Genomic DNA, 21,879 nt, shown 5'->3' on the forward strand with positions numbered 1-21,879 from the left:
ATGAGCAAACGGAAGGACCAGCACACTTGAGTCAGGAGGGGGCCTGGTGTGCTCGGGGAAGGGACTGGCCCAGAAGGATGGGGCGAGGCAGAGCCTGAGGGGGAGGGACGACGGTGAGGGCTGACATGGGGAGGGGGCGGGAGGGAGGAGGTGACCAGGCTCCCCTTGCAGTAGAGGAACAGGTGCTGCACACAGCCCAGAGCCAGGCCACCCCCCACACGACAGGGAAGGACATCGCCAGGCCACAAAGATACACAACCGCCACTGCAGCCCGGAATGACAAGTACCGTTTATTCGAGTGACACGCGTGGGCCCGGCCACAGGCTCGGCACCGTCCCAGGGACCAGCAGAGAGGAGCACGGTCACAGACCCCTTCCCCACCCCCGAGTCACGTCCAGTCATCCGTTCCGGGCAAAAAGTCCCAGCATTGAACACGGGGCACAGGTTCCCTTCATGTTGGCGGTGCGTCTCTCTGAGTCACGGATGCCCCACCCTCTCGGAGTGGCCAACAGAAAAGCCGGAACGTTGTCAAATTAAATAAGGACAGGAGTTCCCAGAAGGCCCTGGGCCGGGGGGCGTCTGCTCCTGCAAAGGTGTCTGAGAGGCCGGCCTTGGCTCCGGCCTCCGTGGGCCCGCGGCCCCAGGCCAGGCTGTGCTGAGGCCTCACAGCTTCACTAACCGTTCGGGAGACGGTGCTTTGAGCTTGGCGACAGGGACATTGGCATCAGGACTTGCATGACCTTGGCTGAACCTGCCAACCTGCTGGAGACCATTAGCAGAGGCAAAAAAAAAACAATCAACCAGCAAGACTCTGGCCCCAGACTCCCTCCCCGCGGGAATGAGGAAGGCCCCAGCTCCGCGTTTCCCAGTATCGCTGTGTTCAGACAGAAGGCTGGTCACATCCACTCGGCCGGCAGAGAAGCAAAGGCAGCAGAGTTCACGTGACTACTTTATATTAAAGTTTATTACATTTGAAGAAGCTACTGTACAGGGAAAAACCCATTGGATTAAGTCGAGTTTTGCCAAAAGCAAAAGACTATCACTCTTTGGAACATTCCTGATTCCAGGCCCGGGTGGGGCCACAGGAGCTCATCGAAGGTGAGCCTGGTCCTTTGGGGTGCGGCTCGGTGCCAGGAGTGCCCGGGACCCCCCTCTCGCCACCTGCCAGGAGAAAAGGTCTCCAGGGATGGTGTCAAAGGAGGAACTTGGTCTGTGGGAGGTCCTCTGGCCCCACTGCCACCTCTCACCCCACAGTCATCTCTGTCCCCAGCCTGAGGTTCCAGAACTCAGTTCTCACGTGGGCTCCTCCACGTCGCAGTGGCCCTGGCCCCGGCCCCAAGTTCACGGACCCAGGCACGCCAGCTCGAAAGAACTGCCTGCCCATGGCGGCTGAGACCGGCCGGCCCACCACCGGGGCCACCCAGACATCCCATACCCTGTTGCACACGTGAGTGACAAACTCAGGAGACAACACAAACGCTATGTTGGCTTCCAGATTTGGTTCTCCTAGTTCAAAAAACAAAAGTCTTCTTAACCCTGATGCTGCATCCTGACCGTCGATTAGGGGAGCAAGATGGGGGGATTAACCAAATCAACTTAACTTACCTCAAAAGTAATAAAGTCTACTGGGCTATGGACAAAGAAACTAGAGGAAACATGTGCAAAAACAAGTTGATATCTAAATTAGACCTCCCCACAGAACAAAGTGGACTCGGGCGGAGCCCCGGACGCCTCTCCCTGCCACTCGGCCGTCCGTGCCCCCGAGACTGCCGGTGTCTGCCAGGAAGTGCCACCAGCGTGCCAGCCCCGGCATCTCCCGGCCCCGGCGAGCCGGCCAGGTCCAAAGCAGTGGTTCCAGGGTGGAGAAACTGAGTCAGAATGGCGAGATGCCGGGTGCTGGCTGCGGTGGAAAGTTCGGATGCGGGAAGCCCTCACGCCCCGGTCTCCGGGAAGCAGTCAAAGAAGCAGAGGCGAGCCCCCCAGCCTGCCCCAGGACTCTGCGGGGAGCGGCCTGGAGGGGCTGGGAGTGTTGGGGAGGCGGCACGGCGCCAGGGGACGCGGGGCCTGCAGTTCTTCACGGAAGAGGCAGGTGGGGGCCTAGCGAGTGGCAGGGGGCGGGGCGGGGGGGCCCCGCTCCCGTCAGGCGTAGAACTCCTCCTGCTTGCTGGGTTTCTGGTAGGCCCCGCCGTTGGCTTGCTTCGGCTCCTCCAAGGAGTAGCTGCCCTCGTCCTTCTTCTTCATTCGGTACAGCATGAAGCCCACCAGGCACACGGCGAAGATGAGCCCCACCAGGCCTCCAGCGATGACCCCTGGGCGGGCAGACAAAGGCTGGCTCGGTGTGGCTGCTCCCGGGCAGCCAGTCCCCGAGGGGGCCTTGCCTGTGGTCAGCCCACGCCAGGGCTACCGATAGCCCTCCGCCCCCAGAGCAGCGGGGTGCCCCCCCACCCCCCCAAGAGAAAACTCACCTCCCAGCACTTCCTTCCTGTCCAGGAGGCCCTGGGAGGCCCCGGGGTCCGGGGCGGGCCCGTTCCGCTGGTCGACCTCCAGAACAGACTCAGCTGTGATCTCCCTGGACACGTCAAAGGTGAAGTCCTGCAGGAGGGCAGGGACAGGGTCAGGGTCAGGGTCGGCGTGGGGTCGGCCATCGCAGCGGCAGCACCCAGGCCCGTTTCCAAACCCAGACCTCTGGACCCCCAAGCTGGGCCCCGGCGGAGATATGTCAAGTGGTCTGAAGCACGCGTGTTCATGTGAAAATCAATAGGCTCGCTTCAGTGTCCGGGGTGAAACTACCATGCCCCCGGAAGGGAAACATGAAATGGTGAAACTTCACACCTGCAGCGGGAGCCCCGCCCATGTGTGGGGAGCCCACTCCTGGTGCCTGTGAAGGACCCTCTGGCCTCACTGCTTTCGTCCGTCCCACCTGGGGGTCAGCCCCGGCCAAGGAAAGGTGGGACATCATGACCCTGTCTCCGTGGTGGGGAGCAGGGCGTGCTCCAGGGCACAGGGTGCTGGGGGTGCCAGCCAACCTTCCCCGCCCCCCGCCCCGAGGCGCCGCGTTCAACCTGTCAACAGGGGCCGCCAAGCCCACTGGCCGCCCTCCGTCCCCGGAAGCGCAGAGGACTGCGGCGAGCAGACACGTACCTGCTCCCCAGAGCCCTCTCCCGCGGACAGGTGGGTGACAGTTTCATCCTCAGCAGCTCGCTCAGTGGCAGAAGGACCAGTGTCCTCCAGGCTGGGTATGTGAGTGTCGAGCTGGCCAGCTCCTTCGGGAGCTGAAGTCTTAAGGTGGTCAGGCTGCATATCTCGGTGGAGGTGGGAGGTGACAGATGCCTGGGCAGTGGTGGCTCTTGTGGTCGACACCTGGTGGGTGGTTGGGTGTGGCGTGGTCTCACTGGGTGGGAGGGTGGTCTTCTCCCGGGCGGTCAAGTCAGGCTCCACCTTGGCCAGGAACACGGCGTCTCCCTCCTCCTCCCCTTCAACGGTTGTCAGGATGGAGGTGAAGGCAGTGACGGGACCGATGTCAGTGGGCTCTGGAGCTGTGGGCATGACCGTCAGGAGCCCCAGGTCCTTCCAGGTGGTGGGGGTCCGCTGGGACAAGAGGATGTCTGGCAGGGCACCTGCAGGGCCAGAAGCAGCGTTTGTTGGGATGGGGGAGACCTCAGACCTTCCAGACCAGCCACGCGCAGGCTGTGAGGACGGCTCAGGGAGGACCCGTGACCCCCGTTCCCAGGCTAGCAGAGCGAATTTCTCCTCCCGTGACAGGCTCTGCCCCCAGGGTGAAGCTAGCTGGAGCTAATAAACTGGACTGTGGAAACGAGCAAGGAGAGCTGCGTTATTCTCTAGAGCCAAAGACATGAAGGCCGTCTGGGAAGAAACCTTTCCTGCAATGGCTGAAACCCGCTGCCTGGCTAGGGGAACCCTGGGGGGCCCGAACACCTTATGGCCAGTGCACACACCTATCTGGGCCCCTCCCTGTCACACCTGCTCTCTCCCCAGAAGGGCCCAGGCTCCTATAGAACTGAGACCCAGGTCCTAGCACCTGGTTCCTGGGCCCCTGCTTAGGCCACTTTCCCCATGGACAGCCGCAGCCTTCTTCTGGGGTCCAGCTCAAAAGCACCTCCTCTGGGAGGCCGCCCTGACCACCTCTAGCTCAGGGATTTCATTTCCCCAGGGAAGAGGAAAATGGGGGTGATAAGGGGCCATGTATAAAGACAGGCAGCCCCCCACACTCTATGCTGCCTCACCGCTACTTCCCAACAAACTCATGAAGTCAAGATAGTCCCATTTTACAGATGAGGCAACAGAGGCTTAGAGAAGTCAAACAGGCTTCCAAAGGCTGTGAGTGAAGAGGAGGGTGGGAACCCAAGTGCGTCCACAGCAGATGGCCTCGGGGCCTCCTGGGACCCACAGCAGCCACTCCACACCCGTGTGCGTTCCAGCCTTTCCCCGGCACCGCCCTCCGGGCCCATCCAGGGGGCCGCCTGACCGCAGTCCCAGCCCTCGGCCCGCTGCCGCCTGGGGGTGAGGCCCTCAGACCAGCTCACCTGCGCCCGAGCCAGAGAAGTTGTCAGAGTCATCCCCGGAGCCATCCTGATCTTCGGGTGGCACGTTTGTTGCCAGGATTTGCTGGAAAAGGGTCAGAGAAGGACGTGAGCGGAAGCTGGCCAGGGTGCTGCCACTCTGGGGTCCCCGTCTGCCCCCAGCACAGGAAAGAAGCGTTTGTGGGTTGCTCAGGGCCCTCAGCTCTTTGTCCCCCCCCCCCCCCCCCCCCCGCCACTACACACCTACAGGCTACAACAACACAGCCCTGTGTCAGGGGCTGGCAGTGCAGGAACACTCAAGAGGGGACAGGACCCTCGCCCCAAGTAGCTCTGCTTGCTGAAAGCTCCCATGGGACCCACTGGCCCAGTGATCCGGGAGCATCAAGGTCTAAGGTCAGGGTTCTCAAGGGCCGCAGTGCCCTGGCTCCAGACAGGCAGCCTCCAGGCGCGCTGGGCCCCAGGGCATGCACACTGAGGGCCTGGCGTGGGGAGGGGAGCGGCGGGAGTGGGCGTGGCAGAGCCCTCCGTGCTGAGGCGGGTGTCACCGCCATGCCCCCCACTGCTGGCCTGCTGCTGTGTCCACAGGGAGGACGGTCAAAGTCGGCCTAGAAGGGACCCTGCCCCAAGGAGGCACCGGCCCTCGGGCCGTGGGCCTGGGACAGACCCTGCGTGCAAACAGCCGCCCCCGGATACGGCGCCTGGCCCAGAGGGGCGGGGCCAGTGTTCCCGAGGCAGGGGCTGCACGGGCTGGGCCGGGGGCCATGGGGCGGAAGGAGGCGGGATCTACCACACACCCAACGGTGGGCACGTGCAGAAATGCTTGCTCCAGAACAGGTGGTGGGACGGGCAGCCATGAGCGTCCTGTTCATAGAAAATACTTTGACCCAAACAACCCTGTAATTCAGCCCATCTTGAGAGGGCCCCAATATCAGGAGCCCGATCGGCGTTAGAGAACCCCTGACCTCTGCCCCTTACCCACTAAGTAGCCCTGGGGACGTTACTAACCCTCCCATGGCCTCAGTCTCCTGGCCTGTGAAATGGGGTGATAATCCCACCTATGTTCCAGGGTTGGCGGGAAATTTCAGTCAGGCTCTGCTCTGTGGAAGCACCCCAGTAACTGTGGTGGCTGCCGCACGTGGGGGGCAAGAGCCACTCGGCATGGGGAGGGGGTCCCGGGGCCCGTCTGGGAAGAGGTGAGGTGGAGGTGGGTGAAGTTCCTGCAGAAGAGGGGGCAGGAGGGAGCCGGTTCCCTGGGGGCTCTGCGCAGACCTGTCAGAGGGCAGGCCCCGCCCGAGGCTGGGCTGCAGGGAACGGGCCGCCTCAGCCCCGGAGGCCTCGCCAGGTCCTGGCCACAGGCCACGGGGCCGCACTCCCGAGTGGGGCAGTGCGGTGCAGCACAGACAGGCCCTGCGGCCCGGTGAGCTGGACCAGGCGGGGGCTTCCTGCCCGGGGAAGCTTCGGACCTGTGCGGAAACGGCAAGGCTAGACACACCACAGCGCTTTCTTTGGAAGCGCAAAACCCGAACTGCACCTCCCCCCAGGTCCTCCCAGGAAAGGGGCTTTGGCCCCAGGAGGATCTGTCTGAGCTGTCTCGGCCCATCCACACCGCACACAGCCCCTGACCTCCACCTGCACCCCGGGCCACACCCCCCAGCGATGCTTCAAATGCCTGCCCTGCCTCCCCGAAGCCCCCAGCCTTACCCTCCCCCCCCCCCGCCCGTCTGGCCCCTTCAGGAACAAAGACCACGGCCCACAGGGCAGATGCGGACGGGCGCCCCAGCCCTGGGCAGGCTGCTCACCCTCCCTGTCCCCCAGGCAGGCTCCGGGGGTGAGCCCCAGTCCCCACACACTGACTCCCCCCTCGCAGAGAGAGCTGGACGCGGAGCAGGGGCAGGGCCCCAGCCAGGGCAGCCTCCACAGCGCTGCAGAGGGCACCGAACCTTCCCCAGGAGCCGAAGCCAGCGGGCCAGGCCCTGCGCCACGGCGCCCGTGCAGGCAGCGCCACGGCCCAGCCGGTGCCAGGGAGGCCCAGCCTCTCACCTACATAGAGGAGCCCCAACAGGTTAGCGATTTCCCAAGAGCGGGGCCTCTCTCATGACCAGATAAGATTTTTTGGATCTGCCCTGTCCCTGAAAACAATTTGTCTCCTCAGCTCGGCTCAGCTTATCCCTCTGTGGATCTTGTTTACACAGCAAGCTCTTAGGCAAACACTTTCTCCCCTGAAACCAGCTCCCAGGCCTCGGGGCGGCCTCTCCCTCCAGGGCTGGGTCCCCACTGCGGAGGGGATGGGCCGCGGTGACCTCCTAAATCCGCTGCACCTGAGCCGCCCATGGTGACCTCAGCCTGCTCCCTGGGGAGGGCATTAGCAGAAACTGCTGAGTTTGAACGCGGATCCGGATCCTCAAGGCCAGCCGGGTGGGGTTCGGGGCGCCACTTCAGGGTTCGCTCAGCCGTCCTGCTGGGCTGAGGAGCTGCAGCCAGCTGGCGCGTGGCCTCACACCGGGATCTGCTCGGCACGGCCTCTGACCCTGGTCCTTCCGAGAGACCACTGGCCATGCCGTGGGGCCGCTCGGGGACAGGCTGGCCCCAGCTTGGAACCTGGGCCAGAGATGGGAAAGGCAAGCCAGCCTGTATCTTTAATGGAACACTTTAACCTCTCCAAATCCCAGGAAATTCTTTCTTTTTAAACTCATTTTCTATCTTTCTTTTTTTTAAGATTTTATTTATTTTTAGAGAGGGAAGGGAGGGAGATAGAGAGAGAGAAACATCAATGTGCAGTTGCTGGGGGTTATGGCCTGCAACCCAGGCATGTGCCCTGACTGGGAATCGAACCTGCGACACTTTGGTTCGCAGCCCGCGCGAAAATCAGCTTTTCATACAACACATCCAAACCCTCGTGGTAAATTAAGGGCTAAACTATTCACACGTTCAGTTTGCTCAAAGCAAGGACCAATCCGCTCCTTCCTCATCCTCAGCACAGGGGAAGCCCACCCTACTGAAAGGGCAAGGCCAGGTTTGGCTCCGGTGGGGCTATGGAGTCGGGGGCAGACACGTGGAGGCTGGGGGGTGGGGAGTGCGAGAGCCAGCCCACCTCCGTCTCAGCCACACCGGTCTCTTGGCCACACCCAAGGCTGCTGGGAGCGGGAAAGGACGTGAAAGGAGGGAGGCCTTCTCCGACATTGGACACTTCCCCCTGCTCCTCCCACTTTTGTCCCTACAGGTGAGACAGGCGAGGCTGAGGTTAACGCCTCCCGTGGATAAGGAAAGAGGGGACAGACAGAGTCGGGGACTTGCCCAAGGCCACTGGGCAGTGGCAACGAGTGTCTGCAGTCTCCCAGAGATCACCTGCTCCCCTCACCTGCCATCTCTCTCCCTCTCCCCAGCCCCCAGGGACCACCTTCCCCGGCGGGCCCTTCTGTTTTAAAAGAAATTCATCTAGAACTAACTTCTCAACACAAGAGACCTCAGAGAGCGCCACTGAGTCAGAATTCCTGATCTGTGCCCCAGCCAGGGGGGACAAAGGTGTCAGCCCCTATTCCTGAGGTGGAGAAGGGGTGGCGTGGACAAGCACGGGGTCAAGGTCACCAGGGACTGGGTCGTCATCCCTCAGCTGCCAGCCATTCCCACGAGCAAGGTGAGCGTCTGCGGCTAAAGGCTGGCAGAGAGGCTGCAAGAGGCAGCCTTCAGCCCACACTGGCCACAGAGAGGGCCACCCTCCTGGGGAACCGTCACCCGAGTAGGGCCCTTGCCCTGGCCAGCTGAGGGGACCTGGGGCTGTGTCTCCCTCCAAAGCACCGTGGGCTTAGAAGCTCCTGGGTAGGGTCACGAGGTGGCACACCAAGTGGGGAGCTCAGAGGGGCTCAAGTAAGGAGCTTCTAACTCCGGGCTCACCGCTCCGCCTGCCTGCTCCCTCCCGCCACTGTATCAGCAGCCCCAAGACCTGTGGTTTCCAGTCAAACCCTGAGTCACTCACATGTCACCTGCTGCTTGACTTGAGGGATGGATAAAACACAGGTCCTCGAAAGGCATTACCAGGTTCATAGGAGTAAGCTGTTTTCCAGCGACACATGCTAAAACTACACTACCGTTCGCTATTTAACTGATCTTCAAATTCAGGACTTGGGGGATGACCATCTAGGGGCTTCGGGGACAAAAGCGGGTAAGGGCAGTGGTCTGGTCTCAGCCCTGGTGAGCTCCCAGGACCCTCAGCCATGTGCCCCACTCCGGCAAGCTTCCGGAAAGGGGAGCCAGGGGGACCGGGGCACAGAGAGCCACCACCTACAGGAGACGCTGGGGCAGGGCCTCGAGGCCCCCGGCTGGCTTGGAGGATAAGACCCCACTCCGCCCACGTCACTAACTGGGGCAGCACTGGGGGCTCAGCAGCGTGGCAGCAGCACCCAGGGGAAAAGAGGGTTTAGGTGTCTGTCAGCCATAACTGTCCTCACCATTAAGGTGGGGGACCCCTGAACCCCACAAGCACAGACCCCTACTCTCACCAGTTCAAGAAACAGGAAACAAACGTAAAAAGCATCGGTCCTGATGCCTGGCAGGGGCTGAATACCACCACCATTTCTTCCTCCTCTTCTTCCTCCACCCCTCCCCCTCCGGTGTTCCAGGCAGCGGTCCGCCAGCCCCCTGGTCTGAAGCAGTGACCAGCCGAAAAACAACAGGAGCTATCGGAGGGGCAGGTGGAGCCTGGGCAGGGCTGGGGAGGGAAGCAAGGGTCTCTGGGAAGGAAACGGAGCCAGGGACGTCAGCAGGGGAAGAGCGTTCACCAGGTGGCCGCCCCAGGGGGAGACCCCTTGTTGGGTAGCCCTGCAGCTCTCTGGACCTGCTTCCCACCTTAGCTGGAGGACTGCAAACTCCCCTGGGCTCTGACGGGCTGGGCTGGGTTGACGGTCTGGGCTGGGATCTGGGAGCAGAGGCCACCGCGGTGTGGGTGGTGAGCTGGTGGCAGTCGTGCTGCGACAGGCTCACAGCCCAGGGCCCAGGACAACACGGGGCCCTCTCCTGCCCAAGGTATCCAGCTAGTAGTGCGGCAATCAACCACTTCCTCTCCCCAGCCACCTTTCCCAATTTAGGACCTACTGGGGAAGCAAACATGGGCCACTGGGGAGGCATGCGTGGGCCACTGGGGAGGCACAGATGTCCAGCTTTGGCCTCCAGACCCTGAAATCCATCCCCTGCCGACACTCCCAAGAGGGAGGGCCCCACTGTGCCCCGGGGCGGCATCGGCAGTTCCGGCTTGACAGGCACGGCGATTTATCAGCTCCGTGTCTCTGCACCGAGAACCAAGTCAAGCTGGGGCCTGCAGAGGAGGGCGACGGACCGGCCCCGGGGGGGAGGGGCCTGGGGACCCGGCAAGTAGGGTTCCACCTTCTTCCTGAGGATGTGCTTCCATTAGGACACCGAAGAGGCCCCAACACCCCCATCAGCACTTCCACTGGGACCTCCTGGGCACCTGTCCTGTTCCCCCACACACACACACAACCCTTCCTCTGAAGTCCCCACACTGGCACCTGGGGACAGGCCTCGAAGCTCTGGGGGACTCCAGGGCAGGGCGGGCGAGCAGGGCAGCACCCGTACTGACATTTCTCATGGCACCGAACGCCGGGCTTTACGGGTGGGAAACCCAAAGTCAAGGTCGCAGAGGCCTTTCCCCCGCCCCGTGTTGCCCACTTGGGGCAGCCCAAGAGCCCAGGGATGTGTGGAGAGAACATCCTGACCCCCAGGGCCAGCCCTGACGCCCAAACCGGGTCAGCGCCGCCACCGGCACCCCGACCCACCCTGCGCAGAGCGGCACGGCCCGCAGCCCACGTGCAGGGACTTGTCTCCCAACAGGCCCAGCTGAGAGGGCTGGTGTCGGGCCAGGAGCTGGAAGACCAGTTCCTCTGCTTTCCCCCACCTGCCAGCGCCGGGGCCTGGCTGGAAAGGATTCCGCTCGGCGGGAGCAAGGCTGCCCGGCCGGTGCGGCCCTGGCAGCCAGACGGGAGTGGCAGGGGAAAGTGACCAGACCGAGTACCGGGAAGACCCAGTCATAGCCTGGGCTCCGTCCTCCACTTACCGGGTGGCCCTGGAGGAGACCCTGCCTCGGGCTGCCCAGGGGGTCCCAGTGCCAGGTGGGGGGCAGGGGAATCCAGCCCCGCCCTGGAGAGGCAGCCAGATGCCACAGCTACAGCAGACTGCCCCCCGGGGTGGGGGGGACCCTGATCCCAGTGCTCACAGCTTCCTGAAGGGGGTTACGGCCCAGGCAGACTGCCGGCGACGTCCCAAATCAAAGTGACTCTGGGGACGGTAGCTGGCAGCCCACAGGGCCAGACATATCGCTAAGGCCGCCAGAGCCTCGTACCTCCCCAGCCCCGGCTGTCCTAACAGGACAGCTGAGGCCAGCAGCTCAGAGCAGGACCCCCCAGACCGCCCCCCATGAGGGCCCCTGGACCCGCTTTCTAGTGGATTAACCCCCAGACTCCTCCAGGCCAGGAGGGCCTGTCGCTTCTGGCCCACGGGCTTGTACAGACCTCCTCCCCCTGCTCTGGCCAAAGCGTTCTTCAGTTTCACCCGAGGCAGAAGTGGGCTGCTCCTGCCTCACCTGCAGCCAGCTGGGGCCCCCACTGCACTTGCTCCATCACCTGTCTCTGCTGTCAATGTCCCTGCAGGGGCGGAGTGTCCCCTTTAAAACAAAAGGTGCCTCCAGGAAGGCTCGGGCACAGAGCACAGCAGGGCAGGCGCTGCTCTCCGGGGGGCAGGGCTCCTTCGGTCCTGGGGCGCTAGGGGGGAGTTGGAGCCGCGGTAGAGGGGAAGGGACGGCACAAGGGACGCTGAGAGACGCCAAGAACACATTTTGTCACCTGTGTCAAGAGTGTGGTGGTGGCCAGCCAACACCATTCGCAAAAAAGACAGAGTTCCCTTTGCTCCAGCCTTGAGGCTCGGAGCACATGGCCTTTCCTCTCCCGCACGCGGAGCAGTGGGCTGGTCTGGGGGCCGGCCCCTGGGACCGAGCAGAGCTTGGGCCAGCCAACACACTGAGGCTGCTGGAAGCCCGCACAGACACGGGAAGGGCAGAGTGTCCTTGAGGGTGGGGGGGGTCCACAGCAGAGGGGAGCTGGTACTTTCTGGCCCGAGTGACAGAAGGCAGAATTTTCGGGGGTGCAGAAGAAAGGAGGGCCCTTGGGGTGGGGCAACCCTCAGTCTGCGCAGTTCCCGGCTCACCTGAGCCCCCACCCAGGTGCTCCGGTGTCCGGGTTCGGCCGGCCCAGCCCACACCCGCCTGGGTCAGGAGCCAGCCCCTGGCAGAGGTCAGGCGGAGGCGAGCAAAGTCTGCCTGCGGGGGAGGCTCGAGTTTCTGAGAAGGGGCAAGAGCCGCGTTGGCCGGCCCTATGACGTCAGCATGCGGGGGTAAGACCGGCCGGCCGTTGACTCCAGGGCCTGCAGGCCCGGGCCCGGTCTGACAGCTCCTCTGCCCCGGCCCCCACGGGGCCGCCAGGGCCCTCCCGGAGGGCTCTCGAGGCGGGTCAGCCCCAAAGCTCCCACGGACTGGCTGCTCCGGGCCCAGGAAGGAAGGGCCCCACATCCTGCCACCGCATGATCTCATGGGACCTTTTCCAAAGCCCTCTGAGGCAGGACATGGAAGACCCAGTTCACAGATGGGGAGACTGAGGCTTCGAGGCAGACGAAGAACCGTGCCGGGTGCCACAGGGAGGAAGTGCCAGAGAGGGCAGCGATCTGCGTGGGCCAGACTCCGAGCCCCCCGAGCTCCTCAACCTCCCACACGGCACCCCACTGCTCCGCTCCAGCCCCGGGTGGGACTGACCAAGGCCGGCCGGACGGCCAGCCCATCCTGCCTGCCCAGCCCAAGGCTTCAGGACCCCAGTGCGTACCCCAACAGCAGGCAAACCCTAGGTGGGGGTCTAGCGGAGTGACCCTGTTCCACAGGGGGAAGAGGGGAAAGGGCGTAGGTTGGGGGCTCTCTGCTCCTCGAGCAATTAATTCCCAGAGCCCAGGATGCCTCAGCCGGTGCTTCAGACTCACCACAGAGACCTCGGCGCTGGCGTCCTGGCTGGGCCTCCCCAGGACTTTGTAACAACCAGGCCTGTCCCAGGGACACTGCACCCAGGCTCACCACCCCCAAGCCTGGCCCGCTGGAGTGCCTGGGAATGATGGAGAAGGGGAGGTGGGGGCGGGGCCTTTGCTCAGCCCGAGTGGGCCCTACCTCCTGGCCTAGGCCCCAGCACAGCGGGTCTTGCTGCCCGGCCCCTCCACACACCCATCCGGGAGATGTGGTCAGGACAGCAGTGCCACACCCCAGCGGTCCTCCCTGGGAGAAGCTGGAGTGACGTCAGAGGCTCCTCAAACACCCCGCAGCCCGGGGCGCTGCAAGCCCCAACGGGACCGCACGTCCGCCCGGGACACTCCCTGGAGACGGGACACCAAGGCCTCAAAGACTGTCCTGGGCCGTGGTGCCGAGGAGCTCCAGAGAGAAGAGCCAGTGCTGGCCCTGCGCCCCTGCCATGGGGCCGTTATAGTCAAGTCACCAAGCAGGCCAGGCAGAGAGTCCTGGGCATCCGAGGCCATCGAGGTGGCATGGAAACAGCCATCCAAGTCCTCACGCCCTCCGGACGCCTCCTGGGGCCCAGCACGCACTGGGGGCTGGGGATGGATGAGCTCACCTCAGCCCTCCAGAAGTCCCCTCCCATGTCCCCATGTCCCATCCCCCCACTGAGGGCCCAGAGGGTGCCCAGCAAAGGCCAACGGGGCCACAGCAAGTGCCAGTAGCCCTAAGTAGGAAAGACGGTGAATTCAACACCATTGTGGCCCTCCAACACCCCTGGAGATCAATGGCACCCAAGAGCAGTCCCCCAGCACAGGGCTGGCGCCTCTGCTGTCCCTGCTGCCTCCACCGGGGAATATCCCCCGACCCCCACAAGACTTCCCACGGCCAGAAAACACTCTCTGCCTCACAGCCTGAGCTCCTGATCTGAAACTGCTCTGGGACTCCAGGAGGAGCCCTATTGCTCAGGCTGAATATGAATGACCTTCAGCCATCACCGCCCCTCAGGTCTGTCCGCCCAGGCTGACCCTCCTGTCTGGTCCTTCTCATGGCCACCCCCTCTTACATGCACCCCAGGACCAGGCGAGGACCCCTCCACATCTGCACGGGGCTTTCAGATCTGGTCCAGCCAGGCGGGGCTCATGCCCCTGAGGCAGAGCTGTGCCGGGGCAGCAGGGGCAGAGGTAGGTAGACCCTGCCCAGGCTCCCCTGGTCCCGTGACGCCTGGAGACCTGACGAACGCCCAAATGCACGACCCCCCCCTTTGGCCACTCAGCAGGGAAGAGGGCCAGGGCTGGACGTGAGGCCTCGGAGCCGCAGCCTGCCTCACTGTGCCGCCCCCACCCGTGGCCCGCACACGGTGCGCTCCTGGTCCGGGCTGGTTGGGTAGGTCTCGGGGAGGACCTGGCACCGTGACTCAGCTGAGGAGTGGAGCAATGAACACATGCACCTTCCCCACTGCCCCAACCTGCCCGACGTGGCTTCCATGCCTGCTAATGAGCAGACCTGGGGCAGGTGGCCAGGATGCCTGGGTGTGTGCGGAAAATATCGCCCGCCCCCACCCCAGCCTGCCCGCGCCCAGGGGCCTCCGTCCACCTCTGGCTCCCGCGCTGAGCTCTGAATTCACCTCCTCCAAGCAGCGTGCCCTCACTCCACCCCTACAGACGACCCCCCCCAGCAGCCAGGGCGCCCTCCCCCCACCAGAAACAATGAGCCCACCCCACATGCCCCAGGGACACCTTCTCCCTTCCCAGAACAAGGTCTCCCTGCAACCACACGGCTGTCAGAGCTGAAGAAGGGAAGGGAGGCCCCCTGAGCAGATGGGGAAACTGAGGCCCAGAGCGGCAAGGACCTGCCCCAGCCGCACAGCCAGGGGCCACGCCGGGACTTGGAAGTCGGGCACCTGTGCTGGCTGTCCTTCTCAGTAGGAGCATCTTCTGCAGACTTCTAAAGCCAGGGGCAGAGTGTGTCTGAGTTGCAGTTGGAAATGGAAGAGACAGTCAGAAAGGGAGGGAAAGGGGAAGACCGCTTCCTGAGGAGGAAGTTGCAGACAGGTGACGACCAGGTTCCCCTAAAACTTCGACTGCAGCCCACCAGCAGGGAAGCCCAAGGGCAGGCACCGCCGCAGCCTGTGCTGTGGGCCGGACCCCCACCCCCCAACCCCTGCATGTACACGCACGTGCACCCACACGCACAAGAAACTCTCTTGGGGCTGCAACCCCCAGGTGACTCACTGGGGAGTGTTTTCCCAGGGCCGAAGGCCGGAGGAAGAGCAGCCCCCACGTGTAATTAGGCAGCCCACGCAGCCAGCCATAAACGGCCAGCCATAAATGCCAGGAGGGAAGAGACCCTCCGGGGGCTCCAGAGGCAGGCGGGGTGCGCACTGGGAAACCTCCTGAGTCAACAGGAAGCATGACTGGGCAGACGGCTGGGTCCGTGAGAAGGTCCTGCCAGCAGCCTCCCTCCCTGGCCCAGCGGCCCCCAGCCCGGGGGCTGCCTGCTGCCCTGTTCTCCCCCGACAGGCCTGCCCCGGAACACTTTCGGTCCCCACACCTGCACAGCCTGACAGGCAGCAGGACCCTTTCCAGAGGAAGCTGAGGCCACCCCACGCCACCCTGGCTCTGGAGCCCCCAGCACCAAGCCCAGGGAAGCGGATTCGGGGCCCCTGCCTGGGGCCTGGGACTGCAGCAGGCCTTTTAGTACCAACTCCCCGCCCAGCGCAAGCTTCCGGAGGACAGGCCGAGGAGGTCACACCACACAGGTGCAGCTAGCCCTTCCTGGGACCATGGGGAGGGTTGGTTCCCTGGTCATGCAAAGTTGGAAGGTGAAGTTGCCAAAGTGACCCCGAGCACCACATCTTGCCTCTGTAGCCTCACGCTCTACAGCCTGTGCCCCAGACAAGCCTCCTGCATAGAGATACGGGCCACACACCCTCGGCACTGCTGGGGCGCTCGTGGCCCGCTCAGAGAGGTCCAGAATGCACGCTCCCACCCAAAGCCCAACCGCTGCTGGAACAGCTGGAAGGGAAATGAGGCCGCGCTGAACCCGGTCCAGGGTGCGGGATTCTGGCGCCAAAAGCCCTCTTTCCGGACTCCCTGAATCCCAACACCATTCCTTCTCTCTAGGCACACTTCGGCAGGCCCTGGGAGGGAAGGGGCTCTCACCCAGAGACTCCAAAGTTGGTTGTTGAGGAGGAGGAGGAGCTCAGGAAGTAGCTCGTTCTGTAACACTACCAGGGTTCTGGGACTAGAAATCATTTATGGACCAATTCCTCCCATGGCTGCTCCCACAGCAGGGCCTGGAACTGGGGGATTGGAGGGGACCCAGCATGGGGGCCAGGAGTCCTGGGTCCTGGTAACCCAGCTCTGTGCCACGGCACCTGGCTCCCAGGCTTAAAAGAGAATCAACTAATGCTGCAAATGTCCGCTCCCCACCTTGCCCGAGCTGAGAGATACGGCGTGCCAGCAAGACGGAGGGAGCCATCCCAACACATGCCCCTCCCCCCCAGCACCGGGCCCCAGGCACATACTCCCCTACCTGCTCTCACGGGTCCCACTGTTTCCTGACCTAAACTCCCCGGGATGAGCACTTGCCTACCCCTAAGTGACCATCAGACAAACCTGGCCAAAGCCCAAGATGTTGCTTAAATCCTGGGTTTGCCTATAAGGACTGTTCAGGCCTGCTCAGCTCACCCCAACGACCCCTCCATTCAAAACACACACACACACGCGCACACACACACACACACACACACACACGGTTCTTCAGGATGGAACGGCAGACACCCCCGAGGGCCCTGCAGGGTTCAGCCAGCCCCGCAGGCTGGGCCTCGTGGGGAAGACATGACAGTCCGTCAGTGTTTTCACGCCACGCACATCCACATGCTCCCATGCACACACGCACACCCTGTTCTGCCCCTTGGAGCGGCTCAGCTGACAGGCCACATCCATGAAACGGGGCGATGCTATCGACCGTAGAGGTTTGGGGCAAAGATTAAAAAAAGGCAGGAAAAGCACTGAGCCCTCAATGGCAGGCACTCGATTAAGAGTAGCTCTAATTACGACAGCTAACTTTCCTCCGGCACGTTCACCCGTTCGTTACGACATGCATACGCAAGTGACAGAATGAGGACAGCAAAAACAGGTACGTTACCCGCTCCGCACAGGACCTCGAGATTTGGGAGTGAAGTGACTCGCCCGAGATTACGGGCTAAATCAGTGGCCAAGCTGAGACTCGGTCCTGGGGCTCTGCTTGACCTCCAGCTGTATCTGACCTGCCAAACAGCATGGGGCACAGAGACAGGGCCCAAGCCAAGAATGAGGCCTTTGCCCATCAGAACTTACAGCGGGTTAGCCTCCCTGGGGCCAGGTTCCCTGTCATGGGCAAGTCACAACTGGAACCAGGCGGAGGAACACGGGGTCCTCAGGTGCTCCCACCCAGAGGCCATTCATGTCTGTTCACTGGGGAGCCCACACGAAACACCCTTGACAGCCTCTCTGTCACTCTCGGTCCCAGCTGAAGCCCGAGAAGAAACGAGACCCACACGTCACAGACCAGGAACACTGTGATCACAGGCGAGACCCCCCCTCAGCGCTGAAACCCCCTGTCTCAGAAACCATTCCACCACGTCTGATTCGTTCCTCAGGATGGAGAAAAGTGAGCCCCGGCTCGTGTGGCTCAGTGGACTGAGCGCCGGCCTATGAACCAAAAGGTTGTCAGTTCAATTCCCAGTCAGGGCACATTGCCTGGGCGGCGGGGCCCGGTCCCCAGTGAGGGGCGTGCAAGAGGCCACTGATCAGGGTTTCTCTTGCACATTGCTGCCTCCCTCCCTCTCTTTCTCCCCCTTTCCCCTTTCTCTAAATTAAATAAATAAATAAACTCTTAAAAAAAAAAAGAGTGGAAAAAACTGCCCTTTAAAACCAAACCGAAAAGCGGCTAACTACACTCAGGCACACCCATGTCACGTTTGGCTGCTACCAGACAGGGATGGAAGAAGGAAAGGGGGAAAAAAAAAACTAAACAAATCAGAATTCAGAATGGAGCACCCTGGGGGCACGGGGTGCAGGGGCAAAGTACGCCGGGGAGCTCAGTAAACCCAGAGGCATATGGTCGCCGAACACGCTGACAACGGTGAGGCCGCTGGCATCCGGAGTCGGTTACGGTGAGCGTTACTCTGTCTGTCCAGGAAGGGGAATAAATGTTTCAGAGAGCCCTGCCCTAAGAGGGTGATGTGGATGCTTAGCTCCCTGAAAAACTCTGTGTGCTTCTCATTCCCAAGGGCTTCCAGCATCCCCGATTCTGCTGCAACAGAAAAGATTCCTCTATAAAATACTCCGCAGCCCGAGCTTCTCACTAATTCTTTCCAGGCCACTCTCCTTTCCCATCCCTTCCCCTCCCCACCAATCTGGGTTAATGAGGTTTTATTGGAACCCACCAAGAGCCACAGGTAGAGACTTAAACCAGCTCCACCCTCCCTGTGGAGCTGAAGCCAGGAGTGACATCAGCTCTGGAAGGCGCTGAGTCCCGGCGGAGGCGGTGCGCCCCGCCCCCGCCCCCCACCCACTCGGCCAGGCGGTGGGGGAATGTCTCTACTAGCCCCCATAATTAAGGCAAAAAGGAATTTTATGCCTTTCAAGAAAGAGAAGAGAGAGAAACAGCAAATAACTATTTCAGAACAAGCCATTTTCCTGGCGTGGCAAAAACAAAAGACCACAGGAAACACACACACACAGACCTTTTTAGACAAACCTGTTCTTTTCTCTCGGGAGTGGTCTTTTGAGCAGCCTGCCGCCCTAGCAGCCTTCCCTTGCCCGTTCGAGGCCAGGTGCCCAGGGACCACACCGCACCTCACCACTCCCCAGCGGGGCTCTGACCTGCTTCCCCCTGGGGACCAAGGTGAACCCTCAGAGACACAGATCTGTGTGACCCGAGGACATCTCCCGTGGGGAGCTCAGTGAAGGCATTTTATGGCACTTTGTATCTCCACTTTAAAATCAAATCTGGAGAGGGAGAGGGCAGGGCTGGGAAAGAGAAAAGAAACTAAACTTTATTAAAAAAAAAAAAAAGAAGAAGAAAGAACACCTGAGCTCCAAGCCAGAGCCTACCCCAAAGCTTTAAGGCTCAGCTCAACCACTGTCCCCAGGAAGCCCTCCCACCACCTCTGCTCTAAGGAGCCCCCCTCCCTCCTTCCTTACCCCCTTGAGACTCAGTAGGCTCCTGGGCCGTGTCTCCATCATGTGTCAAAGTGTCTAGGCGAAAGGAAAAATGCCCCATGCTGGGGCATCTGCCCCTTCCCAACACAAAAGAACACTGAGAAATGTGGTCCACAGAGAATCGCAAATCCCAACTGCCTGCCCCTGCCGGCGGCTCACAGGGGTCTGGGCTCACAGGCCCGCCAGCCTCACCCAAGCCAGTCAAAGCAGCCACCGCTCCTGCCTCAGCGGGGTGGCTCCGCTGGTCGGAGTGTAGTCCCGTACACCAGAAAGCTTTGGGGTGACCCCTGGTTGGGGCATGTGTGGAAGGTAGCCAATTGATATTTCTCTCTCATATTGATGTTTCTCTCTCCCTTCCTCTCTCTCTAAAAATCAATTAAACATATCCTCAGGTAAGGATTTAATTTTTTTTAATTAAAAAAAATACAAGAAACCACCACTCCTCCCGATTCTGGTGAAAACAGGCTGATGAAAAACAGGTGGAGAACCCCACCTCAGCATCCCCACCGAGGCCCCATCTTGGGCCTGGAGAGAGGGGAGCAGCCAGGTGAGGCCAGGTGGGCGAGGGAAGGAAGCCAAGCACCTCCACTCTCTTCCCCAGGATATTAACTATGATTCAAGGCCCAAGCTGAGTCCCAAGGAAGCCACAGCCCCAAAGAGCAAAGGAGAATACAGACGCCAAATTCTTCGATCTGAAATCCAGAACTGCACTCCAGACCCTGCTCAGCAACCCTATCTGTCCCCATGGCTCCCCAAATTGGACACCCCACATACAGTCCAACCCATCAGCAGTGCCAGAGGCATCAGGACCCTCTCCTGGACTTCCAAATGCTTCCAAGCACAACAGTCACCTGAGAAGCGCGCTGGGGTGGGGGTGGGGGGGGGCTGGGGGTTGTCGGGGAGCTTCACAAATCCTCCTGGAAAACACCTTACCTAGGCTAGACCCTTGAAAATAGCCAAAGCTCTCAATAACTGGGGGTTACTATTATTCTGGAGGGACGAGCTTACACGAGTCGGCGTGGCTGAGACACTAGTCCAGATTCCACATTACGAACGGAGGACCCACCCCCGGCCGGCGCTCCTTCCCTGCCCACGTGCCTCCCTGTGCCCGAGCCCGGGAAGTCGGGCCGTCCAGATGTGGCCACTTCCGGAAGGGGAAGAGCCCCTCTCCATCCCAGGGGATGGCCGATTCGCACGGCGGAGAGGACCTCAGGACTCGAGCACCGGGTGTCGGGGCCGGGGGGTGGCCGTGGGCAGCCGGTAGCCGGCGCTGACACCTGGCGGCGGCCCGGGTCCCAGCCCACGACAGGGCCAGCGCTGCGGGGCGGTTCCCAGGAATGGGTTACAGGGGCCGAGAACAAAGCGCCCCCATTGGGGAAGGCGGGCTAGCGGCCCGGCGGCCAGGGCGGGACTTCACTTTCTGGGGACCCTCGGGATACTCTTTGTCGGCCAGGTCCCTCTTTAGAGGGGACAAACCCCTCGTCAATGGTGGATGCCGGAGTCCTGCCTAACAGCCTCCTTCGGTCTCGATCTCCACGTTTGTCCCTCTCTCCCCCAGTTCCACTGGGCGGGCCGAGGAACCCGCCTTCCCAACGCGCGGCTCCAGCACAAAGCCGGGCCGGGGGAGGGGAAGAGCCAGTCCGGGTCCACTCGCGTGGAAGCCGCGCGCCCACCCGGCCGTCCCAGCGCGGGCACGCGCCTCTTCGAGGGCAGCACAACTTCAGCCCAGAAGTTGGGTTCCTGCGGCTCCCCAGTGCTCTGGGGCCAACTTCCCGGAACCTCCCGCTGCCAGCTCGGCCCAGCTCCCTTCAGACAGCCGACGGAGAGCCCGAGGGCCCCACCTCCGCCCGCCGACCCGCGTCCCCGCCGGCCCGGCCCGGCTCCTTGGCAAACGCGCCCGCCTGCTCCCGCGCGGGCTCCGCTGCGCCCAAACTTGCCTCCGCCAAAGGGGCCGGGCGCCCGGTCTCGGCGGGTCTGGTTTGAATTAGGGTCTGCGAGAGGGGCGTTGTGGCTGTGGTCACCACATCCTCCCGGGTCACCGGTGGGGGGCCCGGCCACCGCAATGCCTGGGTTGACGGGGTGCGAGCCGGCGACCCCAGGTGCCGCCGCAGGCTGGAGGGCCAGGACGCCTGTGGAGCCGTTTTACATAATTGAACGCTGGGCCCTGGCGCAGGCTCCATTCTGCGGGCGTCCCAGTCCCCAGCCCGGAGCGGCGGGACCCACCCGGCGCCCATAGACGGCGGAGGCAACTGGGGCTAGATCCCGGGTTTCGGGGTTCACCTTCGCGGCGCTAGCGCGGGAAGAAGGTTAAGTCTGAGGTTCCCCTCCCCCTCCACGTGCCGCCGTCTGCATCTGCGGGTCTGCAAGCCCGGGCTTCCCGCCGCCTCCCAGCCCGGCCCCGGCCGCACTCACCGGGAGGACCGGCTGCAGGCGCAGCGCCAGAGCGCAGAGCCAGAAGCAGAGCGCCGCGCGCCTCATGCTGTCCGGACCGGCGGCGGGGCGCGGCGGGCTGCGCGGGTCGGGTCTGCGCGGACTGCTCGGGGCTCCGGGCCGGCACCTCCGGGTGCGCTGCGCTCGACTCCCTTGGACGATGCCCCGCGTGCGGCTGTCCTGGGATAGGGCTGGGAGGTCCGCCGGCCGTAGTCCGCTCTCTACTGCTGGATTCCTTCCGACTCAGCTCCGCTCCCGCCCGCACCTCTCCCGCCGAGCTCCGCCTTATAATAAACCCACAGGCCCTTAGCCGTTGCAAAAACTAGCCCCCAACCCCCAGCTCGCCAGGTCTCCCGGCCAGCCCCAGTCCCCACCCCCCAGAACCCCGCCCCCTGAGCCACCCAGCCCTGCCTCTCCGATCGCCCCACCCCGGAGCCCGGGCCCCGCCCCGCCCCCTCCCGCACCTCCCGGTTAGAGTCTCGCTGGTCTCCTGAGCCACGAGCCCTGCGGGTAGGGGTTCCCGGCGTTTCAGCTCCTCCGCTCCGGAGTAGTGGGGACCCGAGTGCACCCGCTTCCGCCCTGGCCCAGAGCATTGAGGAGCTGTCCGGGAGAGGGGCTGGAGGGGAGGTAGTTGATCCTGGACTGTGGC

At 62.7% G+C, this 21,879-nt stretch overlaps 1 protein-coding gene across 3 annotated transcripts; it reads right to left on the minus strand.

Annotated features, from left to right (window-relative positions):
• Window positions 1-271: 271 nt before the first annotated feature.
• Window positions 272-21,711, minus strand: SDC1 (syndecan 1). Of its 3 annotated transcripts, XM_036027685.1 has the most exons (6): window positions 21,695-21,711; window positions 21,213-21,514; window positions 4,545-4,626; window positions 3,142-3,617; window positions 2,466-2,592; window positions 272-2,309 (listed from the first exon to the last, which is right to left on the minus strand). In XM_036027685.1, exons 2-6 carry the CDS (start codon window positions 21,276-21,278, stop codon window positions 2,140-2,142), a joined length of 921 nt encoding a protein of 306 aa, XP_035883578.1. In that variant the 5' UTR covers window positions 21,279-21,514; window positions 21,695-21,711; the 3' UTR covers window positions 272-2,139. The 3 variants fall into 3 exon arrangements, with proteins under 3 accessions (XP_035883578.1, XP_028372047.1, XP_035883576.1); XM_028516246.2 differs by lacking the exon at window positions 21,695-21,711 and having other exon boundaries at window positions 21,213-21,553; XM_036027683.1 differs by lacking the exons at window positions 21,213-21,514; window positions 21,695-21,711 and adding an exon at window positions 9,384-9,788.
• Window positions 21,712-21,879: the final 168 nt, after the last annotated feature.

Source organism: Phyllostomus discolor, chromosome 6, assembly GCF_004126475.2.
Source record: "Phyllostomus discolor isolate MPI-MPIP mPhyDis1 chromosome 6, mPhyDis1.pri.v3, whole genome shotgun sequence".
In the NCBI taxonomy this organism is placed as follows: Eukaryota; Metazoa; Chordata; class Mammalia; order Chiroptera; family Phyllostomidae; genus Phyllostomus; species Phyllostomus discolor.